Source organism: Choristoneura fumiferana, chromosome 17, assembly GCF_025370935.1.
Source record: "Choristoneura fumiferana chromosome 17, NRCan_CFum_1, whole genome shotgun sequence".
In the NCBI taxonomy this organism is placed as follows: domain Eukaryota; kingdom Metazoa; phylum Arthropoda; class Insecta; order Lepidoptera; family Tortricidae; genus Choristoneura; species Choristoneura fumiferana.
In genome coordinates this window covers 17,928,908-17,951,660 of record NC_133488.1, presented here as the reverse complement: position 1 = coordinate 17,951,660, position 22,753 = coordinate 17,928,908, and the positions used below count along the sequence as shown (strand labels likewise).

The following is a 22,753-nucleotide window of genomic DNA, read 5'->3' as shown; positions in this document are numbered from 1 at the left end:
AAGTACTGCTGCGGACCTTGCACAAGGTCCTACCACCTGCGAAATGCGAAAATATATTCTTTTTGAAAAGTAGGTATGAGACTATGCCCACTAGCACGTATCTTAACGAACCGTCGCTGTAACGAGCGTCAAAAACGGTGTCAATACGCTTTTAATGGGTATGAGTATGACAGGCCGTTGACATGTTGTAGTCCGTGTCGTTCCATTTTTTTTTTATTTGACTGGATGGCAAACGAGCAAATGGGTCTCTTGATTGTAAGAGATCACCACCGCCCATAAACATCTGCAACACCAGGGGTATTGCAGACGCGTTGCCAACCTAGAGGCCTAAGATGGGATACCTCACGTGCCAGTAATTTACCGGCTGTCTTACTCTCCACGCCGAAACACAACAGTGCAAGCACTGCTGCTTCACGGCAGAATTAGCGAGCAAGATGGTGGTAGCAATCTGGACGGACCTTGCACAAGGTCCTACCACCTGCAAAACCTACCTACCTACCTGCTGCTGTGTTATATTATGTGCCTGATACGATCCTATTACAGTCATGGTATGATACGATGATTGGGTAGTGACCTTAAACCCTTTGGATCATGCCCTGCGCTAAAAACGAGCCCAATAGACCTAGCTACCACCGAGTCGCCTACGAATATTTCCAATATTTTTATAATCTCGGGTTATTCGTTTTGAATCTCCTTTTTATTTTTGTACTACCTACTTTTTACTTTTTAATTTACATCTTTATTATTATTGATATTTTTGAGTTGGTCTCAGACGGTCTAGAACGCAATTTGAGTAGTTGTAGTTTTGCCTACATCATAATATGACTACTATGTAAAATACCTATTTTTTTTTGTGTTTTCCTTTTTCGACCAGGCCCAATCCTATCCCGTTTAATTATTGACAGTCCACAAAATGAGGTCCACAGAGTGAGAAACCAGACGGATTCTATGCCGTTATATAATTATTATTATACTAAATGAATTCGCCGGAATGGTGATGGTGACTGTATACATACTACTATTGTTTACCTATACCTAGTGCCATCCACGAAGACGCGTGATTTTGTCAATATTAGACATTAATGACATTGTAATAAGAACCACGGCACGCGTCATCGTGAATGACTCTACCTGTACACATATACTATAACTATATTGTTTATAGTTAGGTAGGGATCTATTTTTTTTTATGTGTCCTTGCACGAAACTATTACACTACACTTATATACTACTAATTTACAACTATACCTTATACAAAAAATACGTAAGTACGAATACACGAACGTAAAAAGTGATCATCTCACGAAGCGAGCGCAAGACGAGCGAGCTAAAATCAAAACGTACGGCACCGACGGCAGCGCAGCCTTGATTAAAGAAAACTTAGGGGCTGTTTCACCATCCATTGATTAGCGTTAACCGACGGTTAAATGTGATGCCATCTCCGTCTATTCGAACAAAACAAATAGAGACGGCATCACACCTAACCGCCAGTTAACACTAATCAATGGATGGTGAAACAGCCCCTTAATCTTCCTTAAATTATCAGTGTGTGCGTGCGGCGGGTGCGTACCTACGTGCGTACCCGCGCCAACCGGCGCACACATTTAAGCCGCGCGATGTACTTTTGTTCGTTGTGAACCTACTTGTCCTCTTTTACTATGGTTTTACGGTTGTTTATCTATAATATTTTTTTTTAGGTAGGTTATGTTATTTCAAAAGTTTTGAAGCTAGTTTATTAATCGCAGCCTATATACGTCCCACTGCTGGGCACAGGCCTCCTCTCAGAATGAGAGGGCTTGGGCCGTAGTTCCCACGCGGGCCCAGTACGGATTGGGAACTTCACACACACCATTGAATTGCTTCGCAGGTTTGTGCAGGTTTCCTCACGATGTTTCCCTTCACCGTAAAGCTCGTGGTAAATTTCAAATGTAATTTCGCACATGAATTCCGAAAAACTCAGAGGTGCGAGCCGGGGTTTGAAACTTTAAACCCACGAGAGGCCTCTGCTTGAGAGGCCATAGGTCAAACCACTCGGCCACCACGGCTACACCATTTGTAAATTAGGTAAAAGATAAATAAGAACGGATAATCATACAATAATTACGCTTATATTAATATTATTGATTTTATTATGCACAACCCGATAATTAATTTTAAAGTTAGGTACCTACTGCATAATTATTTGCAAATTTATTTCACACATCATTTTAATTATCAATTTAATTTCCACATTTTATGTGTACATTTTGTATGCAAAATCCCCTCCCCTATTGAAGTCGCCAACACCATACGGATCATTTTAAATTGTGACCAGCCATATTTTTAGTCTAGAAATAAGGAAGTCTCATAGAAACTCCCCCCTAATAAGTCGAAAGCTACTTCTTCTTTCTTTATCTTTGCCTACGCAGATCATTTTTCATTGTAATCGAGAACTTATATACCTATTTTCATACCTCTAAGGCCAGAAATGAGAAAATTTCCATACAAATTTTACCCCCCATTTTACCCCTTTAGGGGGGGAATTTCATCCATTTTACATACATAGACAATTTTTAATTCTAATCGAGAACTTGTTTACCTATTTTCATACTTCTAAGTCCAGAAATGAGAAAATTGCCATACAAACGTTACCCCCCATTTTACCCTTTAGGGGGAAATTTTATCCATTTCACTTACACAGATAATTTTTAATTGTAATCAAGAACTTATACACCTATTTTCATATGAGAAAATTCCATATAAACTTCACCCCCCCCCATTTTACCCCTTTAGGGAGGAATTGTATCCATTTCACCTACACAGATAAGTTTTGACTGTAATCTCGAACTTATATAGTTATATATTTTCATACTTCTAAATCCATAAAGGAGAAATTTTCGATACAAACTTTACCCCCCACCCATTTTACCCCTTTAGGGGGGGAATTTTATCCATTTTACCTAAAAAGATAATTTTTCATTGTAATCGAGAACTTATATTTTCATACCTCTAAGTCCAGAAATGAGAAGATTTCCATACAAATTTTACCCCCCATTTTACTCAGGGAACTTTTATTTTATTTAGGGAATTGCATCCATTTTACCTACATAGATAATTTTTAATTCTAATCGAGAACTTGTTTACCTATTTTCATACTTCTAAGTCCAGAAATGAGAAAATTACCATACAAACGTTACCATTTTACCTTTTAGGGGGAATTTTATCCATTTCACTTAAACAGATATTTTTAATTGTAACCGAAAACTTATACACCTATTTTCATATTTCTAAGTCCAGAAATGAGAAAATTCCATATAAACTTCACCCCCCTATTTCACCCCCTTAGAGGATGAATTTCTAAAAATCCTTTCTTAGTGCTCATTTACATCATAAAAAGAACCCTTGTACCAAATTTCAAGTTTCTAGGCCCAGCGGTTTGGGCTGTGCGTTGATCTATAAGTCAGTCAGTCAGTTTCTTCTTTTATATATATAGATTAGAAGATTAGAACTGACAGAAAAACAGCCAGTATTAAATTACAGAATTACAGGAAATGGTCCGTCAAGTAGCCGTCAAGTTTCGATCTTTTCCGAAGATGAAGATCTTTTTCATAGGTGAGTGCGTTTACGACGTTGGCACTCGGTAACGGTGGTGGTGGTTTATCAATATATCTCAGTAATAATAATGTCCTTTTTTTTCTAATTTGATATAATTTGTTGTAGAATGACGTCACACGGCCTGCGTGTGGACAACTCTGTATCGCACTGCAACACGCCGATCGAGCGACCCGACTACACGATCACTGTCAAAGTTGGCTGCCTGAATATCAACCCTTTGTCCACGTAAGTCTGTTTAAGGCAGATGTTTAGGTAAAGGTTCAAACACATTTATTGAATTGCCAGTTAGGTAGCTCTACCTACCCAATAATATCTGATATATGTTGTTATTGTGAATAAAGCTTTTTATCTATCTATATATCTAAGTTAATGACAAACTACAGGTTATTTGCACTGTTTTGAATAATATATTAGTTTCAATTATGTTCGGGGAATTAAACTAAATCACCAAAACAATACACCGGTGACCTATCGTTTCGCCGAGTTTCATTACGCAGATTTTCGTTTCGCAGACAACTATTGGCAGATTTTTCTTTTGGCCGAGCAACGTTTGGTATAATTTCGTTACGCCTATTATTCGTTTCGCCGAGTAGTCGGTAGGAAGAATAGCGATAAGCAGATTTACGTTTAGTAGATTGTTGGTTTCGTAATTGTTTCAGTAAACCGAACAACTGTTCGTCGAGATACGATAAGCAGAGTTATCACATGGCATTCATATTGTTAATTAGATTTAATGTTCAGTCTATTTTTGTTTTGTAATCTGCGTAGATAAAATCGGTCAAACGACAGGTAGGATTTTACTGAGTTGACTATATAAATATACTAGCTGTTATCAAAATGTAGTTAGGTGAGATGACGAGCGTTAGCGAGGAGGAGTGTTAGGTAGAATTGCGACCAACAACGCACGAGCCGAGCGAGCGAAGCGAGCGTGCCGCGGCAGCGGCCGGCGAAGTGCCAGAACCGAACTGACGCTAATCGCGACTTGGTTTGTTGTATAGACTCCAATATAAAATAAATACAAATGGTGGTCAAAAATACGTTTATTACTTGCGTTATACCTACTTTTAAAACTTATGAGGGTACATAAGAAAATCATATAGAATGCGCGGTCAGCACGGCGTGTAAAAATGCCAATAAGGCCATAGTGTAATCCACACATATTCGCGGTATTGAATGCCATTCCCCAACCGAAACGAAAAGATGCGAAAAGTTGATATGCGCACTGAATAATAAATAGTTCAACCGTTACAAAAGCGAAAGGTTGTTCGAGCAAATGTGCAAAATGTGTAGTGATTAATAGGCTAAACGAATTTCTGTGAATGTAGTCTGCTAAAGGTTGAGTTACGAAACGTAAGTCTGCGAAACAATACATCTGCGTACAAATTCATCAGCGTACCGTTACTCGGCGAATCAATAATCTGCCTAAAAATAGTCGGCGAATCATTAGGTAACCCAATACACCGTATAAAAAAATACCAATACAAAATTTAATGTCTTTAGCTAGACTGTTTAGTTTTTGAATTTTTACAGAGATCCCGTGGGAATATCTTAATAAAAAGTAGCCTACGTTTTCTTGTTTTTCAGGCATCCAGCTAATTGCATCACAAATTTCGTACAAATCCGTCCAGCGTGAAACAATACACACACACGCTCACTAAAGTCCAAGTCAAAGTCAAAATATCTTTATTCAATTTAGGCTATAAAGCACTACCACCGGTTCGGAAACACCTCTGTTAAAAAGAAACCGGCAAGAAACTCAACGAGGTTATTTTTTTTAAACATATTTACAATGTTATTCATAACGATATTTAATTTTATGCATCACAAATATTTAACAAAAATAATAATATATGTACATTTGGGTCGAGATCGATCTTTCATCCCCAAAACCCCAAAATGGTTGGAGCCGTTTCCAAGATCCCCGAAATATCCTCATCATCATCATCAGCCGGACGACGTCCACTGCTGGACAAAGGCCTCCCCGCAAAGGGTTTCCCGCTACTCTCACGATGTCGTCAGTCCACCTGGTGGGAGGCCTGCCAACGCTTCGTCTTCCGGTCCGTGGTCGCCACTCGAAGACTTTTCTCCCCCAACGGTTATCTGTTCTTCGAGCGATGTGGCCTGCCCATTGCCACTTCAATTTGCATATTTTTCCAGCTATGTCAGTGACTTTAGTTCTTCGACGAATTTCGATATTCCGGATTCTATCGCGCAAAGAAACTCCAAGCATAGCTCTCTCCATAGCTCGTTGCGTGACTCTGAGCCTCTCTATAAGAGGCGAATAGTCAAGGACCACGTCTCAGCGCCATAAGTCATCACTGGCAACACACACTGGTCGAAGATTCTAGTCTTCAGGCACTGCGGAATATTGGACGAGAAGACATCACGAAGTTTCCCGAACGCTGCCCATCCGAGTTGGATTATTCGGGCGACCTCCCCGAAATATATATACAAGAATTTCATAGATAGATAGATTAGTATGATTAGTTGGTTAGACAACACGGAACTGTTCCGTGGATAACAATAACAAAAGCTCGATAACAATATAACAATAACAAAATCATACAACAACTGTTGTGATAATGTTAGTATTTGTGTTGTTCAGTTTATTTATGAAATGAGCTATCTCCAGCAAATATTTTCCTATAATTACAATGCAGTACTGAATTATTCAATGGATACTTAGTTTGTCTTTCATTTCCTAGTATCTCTAAGGAATTGTCATTTAGGTAGAGCATTGGATTGTCTAGAAATAAGTCTGCGATAATTCAGTTTTATTCAGGTGGCATACTATGATGTACAGATTAATCACTTCTATGATTATTGAACAATATAAGTGGGTATACAAACAGGGACTAAGTATACAATTAACATAACTAAAACTATTTTGAACATGAAACTACCGTGAGACTCACTCATACTAAATGATATTGTAACGGATAACTCACGTCTTAAACCGAGTTTAGCTCGACATGTATTTTTTTTTTATAACTTAAATAGCTACCTAAATAACAAATTAACTTTAAATTACTAATCTCAATGGAGACCCTTAGGTGAGGTTGCCGTCGGCGGTAGGCAGCATTCCCACGTTGAATTGCTATTTTACTTATCAACTTATATCAAGTCTTTGTGCGAGAAAGCTGCCTGCGCGAGGGTCACCTGTTGCCTCTCTCAAGCGCTTGCTTAGAGCTCTGTGGAGCCCTCGTGCGCCCTTGCCCCACGAACCGAGTGTCTCGACACCGAATGCGACGGACTCGTACTGGGCGCCGAGACACTCGTATTTTATGGCCTTGAACCGTTCTCGGGTATCCGCCGCTGCACCGTTTCGATTATTAAACGTAAGGCAAACGTACGTGTGCTCGACACTGTCCCAATAGTTGGCATCTTTAATCTTATGACATTAGCAATAGAGGTGACTGCAAGTGGTCGTCTATTGGGCATAAGCGTGTCCAGCACTCGGACACTTACCTTAGGCACTTGTCTCACCGCCAGCGAGGAAACGATTGGCTATCGACTATTTTCTCGCTCAAGAAACGAACAAAAGGTATAAGATCCTGTGTGAGTAAAAGAGACACATATATTAATAGTTGATCGCTGGCTGTTCACACTGTCGGCGAGAACTCGCTCTTACATCTTTTGTCGCAGCGACAAGAGCTATAAAACTCGCTGAGCTATAGATACTCGCTCAGCGATGTCAGCTCGGCGGCCGCCCCGCACGAGCCAGTGGAGTGGAGCGAGTAATCGCCCGTCGCACGCGAACACTCGCTTGCAGCCGAGCCACAAAACTACACTTGCTTCTCGCTGCTCGCCCACTCGTTTCTAGTTACTCGCTCTACTCGCTTCTCGCTCATCGTCGGCGGTGGGACAAGTGCCTTAGTATGGTGGCAACGGTCGCGTTCCCTTTGCACTTCCAAAAATGTCTGTGGCACTTCCGATCTGTCGTCGGTGGCGTTTACATAGATCTGTTCGATCTACTCACAAACTTTAGTTTTTGACTTAGCCTCGTCCTGTCCAAGCCATTTATAGGAAGTTCCGGATTATGCCCAGTGTTGTTAATGAAGCACACTTTTATTTTAGTAGGTTCTGCCCAAGACAATTTTTGTTGAAATGAAGGTGTTAAAGGCAAGTAAGTTTTAGGGTACCTCCCATAGACGTAAAGTGGGGGTGATTTTTTTTTCTCATCCAACCCTATAGTGTGGGGTATCGTTGGATAGGTCTTTTAAAACCATTAGGGGTTTTCTAAGACGATTTTTCGATTTAGTGATTTGTTTGCGAAATATTTAACTTTAAAGTGCAAATTTTCATTAAAATCGAGCGTCCCCCCCCTCTAAAATCTAAACCGGTGGGTGGAAAAATTTGAAAAAATTCAAGATGGTAGTAAGTATATCACAATTTCAAGGAAAACTATAACGGCTAAGTTTGTTTGAGAATTATTAGTAGTTTATGAGTAAATAGCAGCCTAAGGTATAAAATATACCTAAACTTGGAAGATTCCGTGTAAAATACGAAATCCTTAGAAAAATATTACTTAATGTTTTCGTAATGGCTACGGAACCCTATTTTGGGCGTGTCCGACACGCTCTTGGCTGGTTTTTTTTTTTTTGGACAAAAAACTAATTTATTGAATTTTAAAGCTTTTTCTGTAATACAAGGTTTAAATCAACAAAAACCATAAAATATAATATATTGTTATTGTTTGTTGTCTCATAATATGTTGTTGTTGTTGTATATATTGTTTTTCATAGCGGTAACTACCTATTCAAATTAAGATTTACTTATATCGTTAATTATTTATATTATACTAGCTTATGCCCGCGACTTCGTCTGCGCGGATCTAGGTTAACGCGCGGTGGCGCCCTCTACCGGAATAAAAGGTATCCTATGTTGATCCTTTGGGTTCAAAATACCTATATACCAAATTTCATCAAAATCGGTTCAGTGGTTTCGACGTGAAAGCGTAACAAACAGACAGACAGAGCTACTTACGCATTTATAATATAAACTATAAATATATAAATACTAGCTTTTGCCCGCGACTTCGTCCGCGTGGAATAGTACCTTTGGGAAGTATTTAATTTATTTAGGATACCTATTCTGCCAATAATTATAATATAAATGAATTGAATGAATGAAACTAATATTGAATGTCTCCGATATTTTAATTAAAATTAAGTTACACTAAAAACCCGCAATTTATTAAATGACTTCCTAAAGCCTTTGACTATATAAACACCTAAAGCGTGCACTATAAAGAGCCTATTTTCCTTCTGTCCATTCCCATATTGACTGTAGTATTTTTAACCTTTATTTTGTATAAATACAAAACGCTAACATAGAGTTGGATTAGGTCTTGGTCATTAAAGCTAATTTTCAGTTATGAATGTTTCGATACACTATTATTTGACTTTACAGATTATTTTGCATGATAGTTAAATAGAGATTCGTTGGGAAATTTAGCATGTATTTTTTTTCGAATGCGAAATGAGTATTAAGGTTTTATGACGTGTTTAGATTATAACCTCTTTTAGTATATGTACAGTTTACCGCAGTATAAGTGATAGCAAAAACAAAAACAAAATTAACGTTAAATATTCGCATTTATTTATTTATTTTGCTACCCTTACCTAGTGCTATGAAATTCGAACGTTGATACCGATTCCTAGACATAACACCGATGTACTCGTATAAAAGATACCTACTGATCTTAGGAGGCACCCAAAAAAAAATCCTAAGTTAGCTTAGGCCCTGAAAATTTGAAAATTTTGTAACATAAATTCGTGTAATTCTTGAATAATTTGTATCATAAAATATTTTCGATGCTGGCCATTTTCATCTGCAAGAAAAACCCGTTTTATTTTTAATCGTAAAAAGCAAAGAATAATTAAAGAAGTATGTATCCCACTATGTATCCTCTCATTTCATAATATTTTATAGTCCTTTAAGCGACCAGTACACATAATATGTATACACAGGTACCCTAATGAATAATATTTTTTTCACGCTGTAGTCGTATGAGACTTTTCCCAAACGTTTTGAAATAGTCGAAGTTGCACGAAAACGTTTCATGGTGTTCGTAAAAATCAAGTTAATTTAGATTTATTCACAGACGGAGGTCACGTTAGTAAGCTATTTAGTGTTTTATCTCGTCAGTCAAATAAAATCAATCACTCGACTGAGTCAATCTAATTTTAACTTAATTTAGCTCCCACGAAATCCATTTAAGGAAAAAAAGAAAAAAACAGGCGGAAGAGACTTTTACAGCGTTTCTTTGACATCGTATGGAACTATGAACTCTAACAGATAGGTATAGCGATGAAAATGAAACAACCGTGCAACTCACTCATGTTTAATGATAGATAGAACCGGATAACTCACGTCTTAAATAGAGTTTAGCTCGACATGTTTCGGGCTAATTCGCCCGATTCGATTAGGGCTACGAATTAGCCATGATCTAAGACGTGAGTAATCCGGAAGGGGTGCGGCTAAGGACTCGTGCCAATCAGCCACCGGCAGCGGCGGCAGCCGAAGAAGATGAATATTCAAAAATTGGTCTCCATCCAAATTGATTGCACAGATAGTATAATGGGCTTCGCGTGAGCAACTAGCTGTTGCCCGCGACTTCGTCTGCGAAGATTTTGTTTATCAAATTATGGTCAACTTTTAAAAAAACCGTAGTGGCCTAGAAAACTTAAGCAGAGAATCGTGGATTCGAACCTGGTTCGCAACTCTAAATTTATCAAAATTCATTTGCAAAATGACACTATAATATTGAAGCCTAAGGTCTGACTTGGCTTGTTTTCATATACGAATTATATTCTGCCTTCGCAAGTTCAAAAGCTGTAAGTTCTTATTTTATTCTCCCGAAAATCGAGCACAGAGCTCTTCCTTGACTATTTTATGAGGTACTTAATAATAATTCGTATATGAGAACGAACCAAGTCAAACCTTAGGCTTCAATATATTATCCTAAGTTATAAGAAGAAATGATATTTTAAGTTGTTATAAAACATTTAATGTTGTTATAAATAAATTTCAGGACTGCCCATTGAATTGAATTTGCAGGTGGTAGGACCTTGTGAAAGGTCCGCGCAGATTGCTACCACCACCTTGCTCGCTAATCCTGCCGTGAAGCAGCAGTGCTTGCACTTTTGTGTTTCGGCGTGGAGAGTAAGACAGCCGGTGAAATTACTGGCACGTGAGGTATCCCTCTTAGGCCTCTAGGTTGGCAACGCGTCTGCAATACCCTGTTGTTGCAGATGTTTATGGGCGGTGGTGATCTCTTACCGTCAGGAGACCCACTTGCTCGCTTGCCATTCAGTCGAATAAAAAAAAAAAAAAAAAACTTGGTACCCATTTAGATCTCACTTCTTTTGTCGTTGAAGTCAACAACCAAGGCGGCATATGTCATAATATTGAACTTGGCTCTCATTTGACATATTATATCGTCGCTACTTTAAAAAAAACTCGTAGCTCAAAATAGATAATTTTTCTGAGTGAACTTTATAGACATTACATCAAGGTTCAAGTTTGTTGACATATTGATTTTAGATACGAGATTTTTTCAAAGTAGTGACGATTATGTTTTTGATGGATTTCGATCTATACTTATCGCCCCAGCAACAATGATCTAACATTGGTCTTCTAGTAATTGATTAGTTAGATATTGTCACCCAGAATTTTAATGCATGAATCACAGCCAGACTCGTAGACGTATGAGCATGAATGATCTTATGACTCACGTGTGTGTAACACCCAACAATTGGCGCCTGCCCTGCGTACGCGCAGAGGTCAAGCCAATTCATTAACTCGTTTTGGTATAAGCGACATGTTGGTGTCATTGACTGATTTGATATCATCATCGAACTGTACGTCAATATCATAGATCATCATCAACGCATAGGCACGTGGTATCTTGTTATCACAAGTCTCTCTAATTATCACAGGTATCTTGATCTTCTTAGAATGAGAAGGCTTTCGATTCCCACGCGGGCCCAGTGCGGATAGGGAATTTCAAACACACCATGAATATCTTCGCCAGTATGCGTAGGTTTCCTTACGATGTTCTCATTAATTGTAGAGCTCATGATAAATTTCAAATATAATTTCGCACATTCTCAAAACCTCAGTTGGTCAAGCCTGTGCTTGAGAGGCCGTGGGTTAAGGTTCAACTATTAAGTCATGCACCACGACTTACCGTGCCATGCATGATTAGGATTGATTAAATGGTGTAAGTCCACACACATGTTTTTTGGTCTTTTTAGGGTTTTGTAGTCAACTAGGAACCCTTACAGTTTCGCTATGTCTATCCATCTGTCTGTCAGTCCGTCAGTGGCTAAGCTCAGAGACCGTTAGTGCTAGAAAGCTTATCGAAAATACAAACTGAGACATGGATACACAAAAAAAACAGAAAAAGAGACCAGCGCTGGGAATCGAACCCAGGTCCTCAGCAACCCGTGCTGCGTGCTATAACCCCTACACCACCCCGAAAAAGTAACGAATTTGGAGTTGAAATAAAAAATACAAAATGACTCCAAAAAACCAATCAAAGTACTAGAAGGCTGCAATTTGGCATGAATATACATATCAGTCACGCACGCCGACAGTGGTAAAATAAAAAATAAAAATAAAATGTTAAGTGTACCCCATAGACGTAAAATGGAAATGACCTTTTTTTCTCGACTTACCCCATAGTGTGTGGTATCGTTGGATAGGTCTTATCTGTGGTAGAATTTAAAATGCTGGGGGAGTAGAAAAAATTAGGACAGATATACATGGTCTGTGCAAATAGGCTGTTACGGAAGCAATAAGTTACGTAATCGGCCTTATTTGCTCTTTGAATCAGATGAATACCTAATAATAAATCTCATGGAACACTTGACACCAATCAACCTAGTCAAGTAAGCAAAACTTGTGTTATGGGTGTTAGGCAACGGATAAACAAACTTGAATAAATAGATACTAATATACTTTATCTACACCCATATATAGTAAATCCTCAATTTTACGTTCAAAAACCATAGGTAATGACCAGCATTACGACATTGGATTCTATTATGAACACGGCTGTATCGTAATGAGATTTCATACATCATTACAGCACGGGGGGGGGGGTTGACGTTGGAGCGCGCCGCGACCACGTATAGCAGCAGGTCGTCGCGCCCGCAGCGGGCGCAGCTCGTGGGGCAGTCATACCTACCTAGTTCTCGTTAATGCAGCTCATTCTCAATGATTTTTGAACACATTATAGAGGATTAGATAAAATATTGTATGCAACTGTACTTAATTAGGTCTTAAAACACTCATATGATGTGACCCTATTATACCCACACTTGTGTTTTAAGGACCCCTATTACGATACAGTTGCATGAAATACTATAAATACACATTAAACACCGGCCTACCGGGCCCTAAACCTTCGTTGTTAGGTTCTCTAACCAGCGGGCTATCCGGTCGTAGATTAGATGAGATAGCGATAGTTCAACATTAATTCAAGAAAAAAAATTGGACCTAACCTTTATGAACTCTTATAAGCTTATATTTAACTTGCAAAGTATATATTGTGTATGTATGTATGTATGTGCTGGTCAAATCTTGCAAGTTGAATTTGATCCACTTCTAGTAGTCAGATTGATTTCAAATTCGGCATACTTATGGTGACAATACAATAATTTGGTAATGATATCCTGATGAACTAGCCAGGACAGTCTCCGCAGGACGAAACTCAACGGTTAATGGCATTTGGTACGGAAATGTAGTTTGGATGACAATACAAGTAGCCAGCAAAAAGTACAGTCAGCGAAAAATATTGTATTAAAAATGATTTTTTGTAACAAAAAGCTTATTCATTTCTATTTAGACGCGGCCGTCGGCTCTATATGCTCCAGATGTTGGTGCTGTGCTTCGTCGCGCACGCAGCGCTCATCATCCAGAACTGCTCGATCATGGCCCACCTGTCCGCCTCGCTTGACGCCTCCATGTATCTCCACTCTGAGGTACACATTTGTTATAGACGCGGTCGACTGCAGCCTTTTTCGAAAATACAAAAACGACGCAAACGTGACGCTTTAACTGCTTGCATATTTAGCCAACAGTCAAAATTGAAAACTATTTAAAAACTAATTGGACTATGCGTAATAAAATGAATTAATCCTTAAAATAATTGAATAGATTCATATTTGTAATCATTAATTGTGTTTCACGAAATTGAATCGTGTTATTTTAAATATTTTTGCACAGTTTTAATTTTGAAGTTATTTCCACGCCCTAAAAATTGTCTATACACAATTACTGAAAATGGCGATAATCATCTATTCACAAACACCGTGACCAATCACGCCAACTGTTTAGGGGTTCCCACGTAAATAAAATAAAACTTCAATCCCTAGAGATTAATGAGGAGTTTTAGTCCCGATATGCAGAGACTAACTAACATTTTAAGAGCACGAGAAGTGAAAAAAACATTATAGACTGGGAAGGGAGACAAATTATTATTATTATTAGTTATCTACCCACAGAGTCTTGCTTCAGCCATTTGCTGGAAAGCCGGGAGAGGAGTATACAGTAGAGGGGTATAGACTTCAAAAGTAAATCCGTCTGTCTGAATGTCTGTCATTAGAAATTTATTCTGAATCTACTAACCGAGTAAGTTCAAAGGCCGTGTCGGGATAAGCTAATAGACCCGGAGATGGTGACACAAAATATAAGATCATTTGTGTACCAGTATGGCGGTTCTTCCTCAGTAAATGTGACGCACGCTATAATCGGTAGGCTTGAAAAAAATATATTACGAATAAAGGAAAATCATATTTCGTTTTTTTTTCTTTTAACCTTAGAGTTTACGGGCCTGAAATTTTGCAGGTTAATTAATAATTTTGCCACACCATCCATAAAAATTACAACCGAAACTCGCTGGGGGCAGAATCACAGCTTATCTTGGCACGGCCTTTATATATATAAATAGATAAATTAATTTTGAAGATGAGGACTGCGGATCCGATTAACAATTTCTTTCTTGGGGATGGAATCTTATTAACAAGGTATAAAGTCAAATGTCTTTGACAGGTTGGTGCCATATTAACTCTCGGGGAGGCAGTGATGGCAGTCCAAGATGAGCGGTCCATGATGATCACCCACATGTTCTCTGATGGTGATCACGCAGACAAAGACACGTGAGTGCGCTATTGTTGTATTTGTGGCACCATGCGTAGTGTGGTCATTTAATAGTATTTTTGGTACTTTAATAGTATTTTATGCAACTGTTGTATAAGTGAGGTATTAAAAGGCGAGCTGCTGTAGGCGATACGAGCCGCAGGCGAATATCGCTATGAAAGACGCCAGGAGCGTTTTAAAACCAAGTTATGCAACGTTGTATATACAATACTTTTTCTACGACTACTTTTGAGAGCGTTTATACCTGCTGAGCTGGCAACGTTGCATTTTTGTAAGTTTTTCTCGATTATTCCATAAAAATTTAATGAAAATTAAGTGTGGTCTGATAGAACTGTTCTTAATATATAAGTTGATGTGTCTACTCTAATAAAACTATTCGTGATAGATTTTTATATTCTTTAAAAACGAACAAATTTTATTAAAACGGTTCGATGATGGATGACGATTAGGTAAAAAAAAAATTGTATATGTTTATTTCATAACCATTCATTTTATCTTCAATTTTAAAGATTCCTAGAGGTAACTTGTTCAACTCTTTAATTTTTTTTTGTTTAATTAATTAATTTATTCTTTGTTGGCGCGTATTTTTTTGTTAGTCTATTAGCCGGCCCAGGGGTCTATTAGGAGTGGGAATTACAACCCAAGCCCTCACATTCTGAGAGGGGCCTGTGCCCTGCGGTGGGTGGTATATAGACTTAGACGTATATAAAAATGAAGATTATATCCCACATCACGTAAACATGGTAGGTACTTGTACTATACCTAACCTAATTCATTTACCTAACGCGTGATATGAGCTGTACTTGTGATGGAATTCCGTTCATGTCAAGTAAATTCAATTTCACGGTTGCCGACGCTACCGACTTAAAATAAAAGATAGTTAGAATGCCGAAGGATTCTGCACTTTAAACTATGTGTGAGTTTCTGAAAGCTAATTGGAACACCAAGCACGAACTTAACTAATTTACTGACGTTTGAAACACGTTGGCGTATGTATGGTGGTGGTGATTACGAGTATTGGGTCTGTGTTTATTCCTTTCGAACCCAGCCAAGTATGAAAAAAATTACGACAATGGACTTTATGTACAATTCATGTAAAGTTCAAAATTCAAATGCAAGAGTGATGACACTGGACCTTATGTACAAGCCATGTCAAATTCAAATTCAAATGTAATTAACCCGCATGATCGTAACGGCTGGGTTCGAAAGGACTATGTATGTGTGTATGTATGTGAACTCTTTAATATTGCATATAAAAATAAAAGTAAAAATACTGATACGGACAGAAGTACTAAGGCGAGCTTATCCCCTAATAAAGGATGTCTTCCAGCTAACCTAGTAATCAGAAGACAAGAAAATAGGCAAACAGTTAAAATTATGTGCTCATAAAACTAGTAAAATATACTGAGTGGCAGATCTGGCCCTCAAATGTATGTAGTGATATGTAATGCTGTATGTGTGGGCCAAATTTTGTGCCGTTGAGTATAGTTTGATGTCTTATTGAACTTTTGATACGGTTGACAATAACATGACATCATTTTGTAAACAGAGTGTTTTATTTGCGTTGTTTCCCAATCATAGGGTTGCAACCCCGAGGTCGATGTGTGTCAAAAACAGTCACTGTGGTCCTGCTAGTACCCAAGTTAAATCTAGTTTCTTTAGGGGCTGTTTCACCATCCATTGATTAACGTTAACCGACGGTTAAATGTGATGCCGTCTCTGTCTATTCGAACAAAACAAATAGCGACGGCATCACACCTAACCGCCAGTTAACACTAATCAGTGGATGGTGAAACAGCGCCTTAGTATTGTATGTCTGTATCTACTTACATATTTGTGCAGGAAATAACATTAGGATCTACTTTTTGATGCCTACTCAATAACATAATCGGCTAATCTTTACTACCAACAGGAAAACAACGTTCTAATCCATACTAATATTATAAATTCGAAAGTGTCTGTTTGTATGTTTGTCCGTCTTTCACGTCGAAAAGGGAGCGACGGATCGACGTGATTTTTGGCATAGAGATAGTTTATGGCCCAGAGAGTGACATAGGCTACTTTTTATACCCGGAAAAATTTGTAGTTCGCGAGGAAACAGCGCGCGATAACCTAAGTCCACGCGGGCGAAGCCGCAAGCAAAAGCTTGTAGTCGGTTTTATGCTGTAGGATCATATTTACATTATAGAAAGAAAGAAAAGAAAGAAAGAATAAATTTATTTGCTAAAATTCGGCACAGAAAAAAAAATACAATTAAAAATAAGACAACCTTATTAGAACACGATTCTGTAGAAAAATTGTATTGAGATGATATTACAAATTGGTAGATGCAGTGAATAATATTTTGCTATCGTATTTTGTCGGAAAAGTTTGTATTTATCTTTCTTTCTCAACTTAATGAAGTTTAAGTCGTTTTAATAAATACTTAATGATAATAACAGAGCAGGTAGCGAGTGAACCGGAAGCGTACCTGACCCGAAATCGGTTTGTTTGTGGCACTTTTGTTTCCCTGATTACTTACACGTCCACGTCTACGTCCGAATACTTAAGTACCAAAAGCAATCTGTCCTGACATTGATCCTCAGGAGATAGGATGTCAAAATAAAATATTGAAGGCAACCAAGTACTCGGAGAAACAAAAGTGCCATAAACAACTGATTTCGGGTCAGGTATACTTCCAGCACTCCCGCTACCTGATTAGCTTTATAATGTGAAATGTTAATAAACCACTCACAAGTCATCATATTTTTTACAAATTTCTTAAATCAATGACGATTACTCAAAGAATATATTTGTAAATGTGTTTCTAGAAACAAAATATTCGCCAAAAGCCAATGGTTTAGTCGAGTACTTGAAAGCTCTTTGTCAGTTTCCTTAGAAATTTGATACGGCCTGTCTGTCTCGAATGAATTCAAGTAGTATTTCAAGATAGCTTTTGTAGGTACTTAGAATCCTACTAATATTATGGACTAGCTGTGCCCGTCGTCCGCGTCGATTAAGATTTATCTTAGAGAGCATGCGGTAAGTCATGTCGTGACGTGAGATTCCGTGCCGTCTCCGTATTTTAAGCAGCGGTGTGACCTTTCCTTTAAATATTTAATATTGAGCGCTATCGTCACCTAATGTTGGAATATATGTCACCCGCGGTATATTCTAAAAAACTTTTACAGTAGTAAAGCGGAACTTGTTCAAACATTTGCTGGGCCACACAAATACAACATACAAAGACCTTTTACCTCGAATAGGACGAATTCTGCGGGGTTATTTTGCGGACAAATACTTGGGATCTATTGAAAATTACTGGGCGAAATATTTGTGCTTCACTAATAAAATTCAATGGCAAGATATCGTGTCGACATGATGAGAAAAAACCGACCAAATGCGAGTCGGACTCGCGCAAAGAGAGTTCCGTACTATTTTATTGTGTTGTATTGTAACTCTTTATTGTACATAAAACATATGATAATTACAGTGAACAAGAGAAAGAGATGTACAAATATGAACTTATCCCTCAAAGGGATCTCTTCCAGTTAACCTTTGAACCATTGAAAGGACAACAGATACAATAGTAGACACTACAATTCATACAACATTCAATAGAATTAGCAAAAAACGGATAAACGGCCTAAAAACCGGCCAAGAGATAAACGGATTCGCACATTTGATACTATAAAAAAACATAATTGATTACAGAAAAGAAAAGCCAAAAAAGTTTATTTTGTATTTTTCTAAGGATTTTGTATTTTAGTATCATGAATTTACATATATCCGTCCATAATTATAGCTTTCTAGCACTGATTATAATATCTCTGAGCAAAGCTGCGGATGAATCGACGGGCAGACAGACAGACCGACACGTTTTAGCTACGGAACCCTAAAAAAGCGAAAATTATATTTTCCAATTAACAGTTTCGTTGCTCATCACCTTCTAAAGTTAAGACTTTTAAAGTATAATCCCTTAATAGTTAGTTTAGAATCTAAACGAACTATTAGGGGTTTATAAAAACACACGTTGTTTTGTGTTGCACACACACACACACACACACACACACACACACACACACACACACACACACACACACACACACACCACACACAAACATCACGCGTGTATTCCCAAATGGGGTAGGCAGAGCACAAGAAACGTTACCGCTTCGGAGCCACTTTTAGCAATTTTAGGTTTTAAGTTTGACAAAAACGGTACAATAGTGACAGTTTGCTAGCCTGTCGCCTACGGTATACCTTAACCTATATCCTCGGAAGAAATGGAGAGGTGTAGTATGTACGCACTTAACACCATACAAATTTGACAAATGTGTTAAAACGACAAAGTAAAAAAGTGGTTCGCAACTTTTGACTGGGACTGTACCAGGGCGGGACCTTTTCGTGATCAATTTCGCTATAATTTCTTTGACCGACACACACACACACACACACACACACACACACACAAACAAATGTTAAAAAATGTACGGAGGGGAAATGCGGAGACGAAGATATGCCATATCTTGCATAAGTTCCACAGTTATAGAGGGCAGAGGCAAAGTTCCGTTCCAACTTAGTTCCAACACTTCCAACCTACTTTATATCATTTCATTATGTATGGAGAGTTTGTCGCTAATTATGGCTCGCTTTTGCTTAATTTAACGCACATAGGCGTCACAGTGTGGATAATAATGTGCACTCAACTACAGTTGTTCGACTGTTAGCACAAACAATGCGGTTCCCTTTGTAGCTACATACGTTTGTTACAATATGGTTTGATGGATGCTTTTGTTATCTTTGTTATGGAACGTGTCAAGATAAATAAAATTTAAAAACAACAATGGACGCAATACATAATGGTCATATGCTCCGCGCTGCGCTGCCTTTGGAAGAGGAAGCCCGTTTTAGTTAATTTAGTTTTTTTTTAAATGTTAATACAAGTCAAGATTTCTGATTTAATATACGAATCAGGCAGGAATTTTAATATTGGAATGCAGGTGGTAGGACCTTGTGCAAGGTCCGCCCGGATTGCTACCACCATCTTTCTCGCTAATCCTGCCGTGAAGCAGCAGTGCTTGCACTGTTGTGTTTCGGCGTGGAGAGTAAGACAGCCGGTGAAATAACTGGCACTTGAGGTATTCCATCTTAGGCCTCTAGGTTGGCAACGCATCTGCAATACCCTGGTGTTGCAGTTGGCTATGGGCGGTGGTGATCTCTTACCATCAGGAGACCCACTTGCTCGTTTGCCATCCAGTCGAATAAAAAAAAAAGAAATAATCATGGTCATATTTGATATATAACATGATTTTAGGTGCAACTAATAATTATACAAACTTTTATGATCGTGTAATTTTCAGATTGGTTTACGTTAGGTGAAATATACTTTATAGCTTCTGTAAAATTGACAATTTCTAAGAAAAGTGCGTTATATCAAATTACCAAAATTAAGGCACGTAAAGCTAAAAAAAAGTACTTAATCAATTTTGCCTGTGACGTAATAGAAAAGATTAATTTTTGTAACAAATTTCGCAGCATAACAGTAATAGTTTATAGTAACAGTAAAAGTGTAGTAAATGTAAGTTTTAATACAAGTTTTTTTGCTAACTGTACTTTTGATCCTTTATTGAATCAGGCATTTTGTTGACTGTACCTGCATTGTCATCTAAACTACCAATGTCGTACCAAATTTCAAGTTGATAACATTAACCATTGAGTTGTTCCGTCCTGCGGAGACGATCCTGGCCAGACTACCAGGATGTCAGCTAGATTATTGTATTGCCACCAGATTCACAGCAGGTTTGACAGATTTATGCCAAATTTTAAGATAATCTGACCACTGGAAGTGGGTCTAAATTCAGTTACAACCCAAATACCAAATAAATCTTTCTATCTTTTAATAAAATAATGTAAAAACCAGCCCTACTGTTAGTCCCGCGACTAAGATTATAATGGTGAAAAAATACACATCTACCTACATTGTTTCACACATAGGTACGAATAATGCGGTTCTCTATCGTTTGCCCGAATTTCATATGCCCGAATGTATCATTTTCTAGAATTTTCATTTGCCATTAAGTAATTTATTTCTGAAAAGTAATTTCTTCAGAGTTGATATTAAACTAACCTAACCTAACCTACTGCATTCTATATGATGTCATTTAAAAAAATCCTGAAAACAGCACGGTTCTATATATTTTATGGCAAACGTTGGTATAGCAAGTGAAATTCGGGCAAGTAAAGGTAACCGGAATAATGCAAGTTAAATAAAAGCTTGTAATGGACTGAAACAATACATTGCCCGCCTTTGACCTTTATGATAGCTACGTTTATACAAGAAATGTGTGTTCATGCAGTTCACACAAACCCATCTTACACCACCACCACACTACACTAACGCGTATCGAACTTAACCAGGACTAATGTTCAGAGCAACACAACCATTCACCATGCTACCAGATGTTAGACTAAAAATCTGTCAATGTCTTTCTCACTCAGTTATAGTTAAAGTTGATAAACACAGATGGACGGTAGGAGTAGGCGTGATAATAAAGCTAAAATATTTCCATTCTTTGTCACTTCATCATCATCATCCCTGCCTATATACGTCCCACTGATGGGCACAGCCTCCTCTCAGAACAAGAGAGCTTGGGCCATAGTTCCACGCGGCCCAGTGCGGATTGGGAACTTCACACGCACCATTGAATTGCTTCGCAGGTTTGTGCAGGGTTCCTCACGATGTTTTCCTTCACCGCAAAGCTCGTGTAAATTTCAAATGTAATTCCGCACATGAATTTCGAAAAACTCAGAGGTGCGAGCCGGGGTATGAACCCACGACCTTTGCCACTTAAAGTATGACTGTTTAAGTATATTTTCCCTACTCCTTTCCTAGCCACAACCTTATTTTATTACCAAATAACTACACCACTTGTTATTAGAAAATTTGCTTCACAGATAGGGTTGGACTGAATACATATTAAACGAAATAGGAGACGTAATAATAGTAAATGTAAACGATGTCTGCACTGTAATTACCATTCCAGGAATTATTCATTTAATATTAAAAAATCCAGTATCTTTTTCGCATGCTTCTTGCTCTTGTAGAAACAGCGACAAGAGCGGTCTAAGTACAATATTAGAATTATACGTGATACCTAGTGGTTGTTTTCATCAAGTAAAAAACCGGCCAAGAGCGTGTCTGACACACCCAAAATAGGGTTCATTACGAAAAAAATCAAGTAATATTTTTCTAAGGATTTCGTATGGTGTACTGAATGGAATACAATACAATACAAAATATTCTTTATTGCACACCATAAGCAGTACAAAAAACTTATGATATAAACACTTAGATTCAGGGTAGACAATAGGCGGTCTTATCGCTTAAAAGCGATCTCTTCCAGACAACCATCTTCCAAGTTTAGGTATATTTTATACCTTTAGGCTGCTATTTACTCTTAAACTACCAATAATTCTCAAGCAATCTTGGCCGTATAATTTTCCTTGTAAATTTGATATATTTAGTACCATCCTGAATTTTTCATTTATTTCCACCAAAACAGTTTTAGATTTTAGACTTGAGATTTCGGGGGATCCTCAAGGAATACGTTGCCAAATCTCCATGCATTTTAGGCCATGTTTTGCCTTTATAGGTATAAATAAATACTTACACGAAATACTTACATAACAGCAAAAGTTCACCCACTCGCGATAACTGCCGCCGATCAAAATTGCGGTAAAAAATTATCCCGTGCTAATTTTGTACCTACTTATCTCTATAAATTGGATTTTGTTAGGATATCATAACCGATGATTTGGCACAATCAGCAGAAGACTACGAAGCAGTTCCAAAATCATCTACACTCCTTTGTTACCTCGAAAACAGTTGTCGATTCGTATCATATAACTACCTATTGTAAGTATTATCTGCTAGGATTTTTTTCCGATCCAGCAGGCTTGTATCGTGTGTACTGGATTATTGGCAAGTGTTTCCTTGGATGTTCGTGCG

The 22,753-nt window shown here is 38.0% G+C and overlaps 1 protein-coding gene across 1 annotated transcript in view; it reads left to right on the top strand.

Annotated features, from left to right (window-relative positions):
- LOC141437448 (uncharacterized) overlaps window positions 1-22,753 on the top strand; it is a 134,088-nt gene that overhangs the window by 23,199 nt on the left and 88,136 nt on the right. Inside the window, exons 2-4 of the mRNA XM_074100823.1 lie at window positions 3,700-3,819; window positions 13,451-13,586; window positions 14,656-14,762. Coding sequence (XP_073956924.1) covers window positions 3,701-3,819; window positions 13,451-13,586; window positions 14,656-14,762 — 362 coding nt within the window. The 5' untranslated portion in view covers window position 3,700. The remainder of the gene's footprint in view (window positions 1-3,699; window positions 3,820-13,450; window positions 13,587-14,655; window positions 14,763-22,753) is intronic.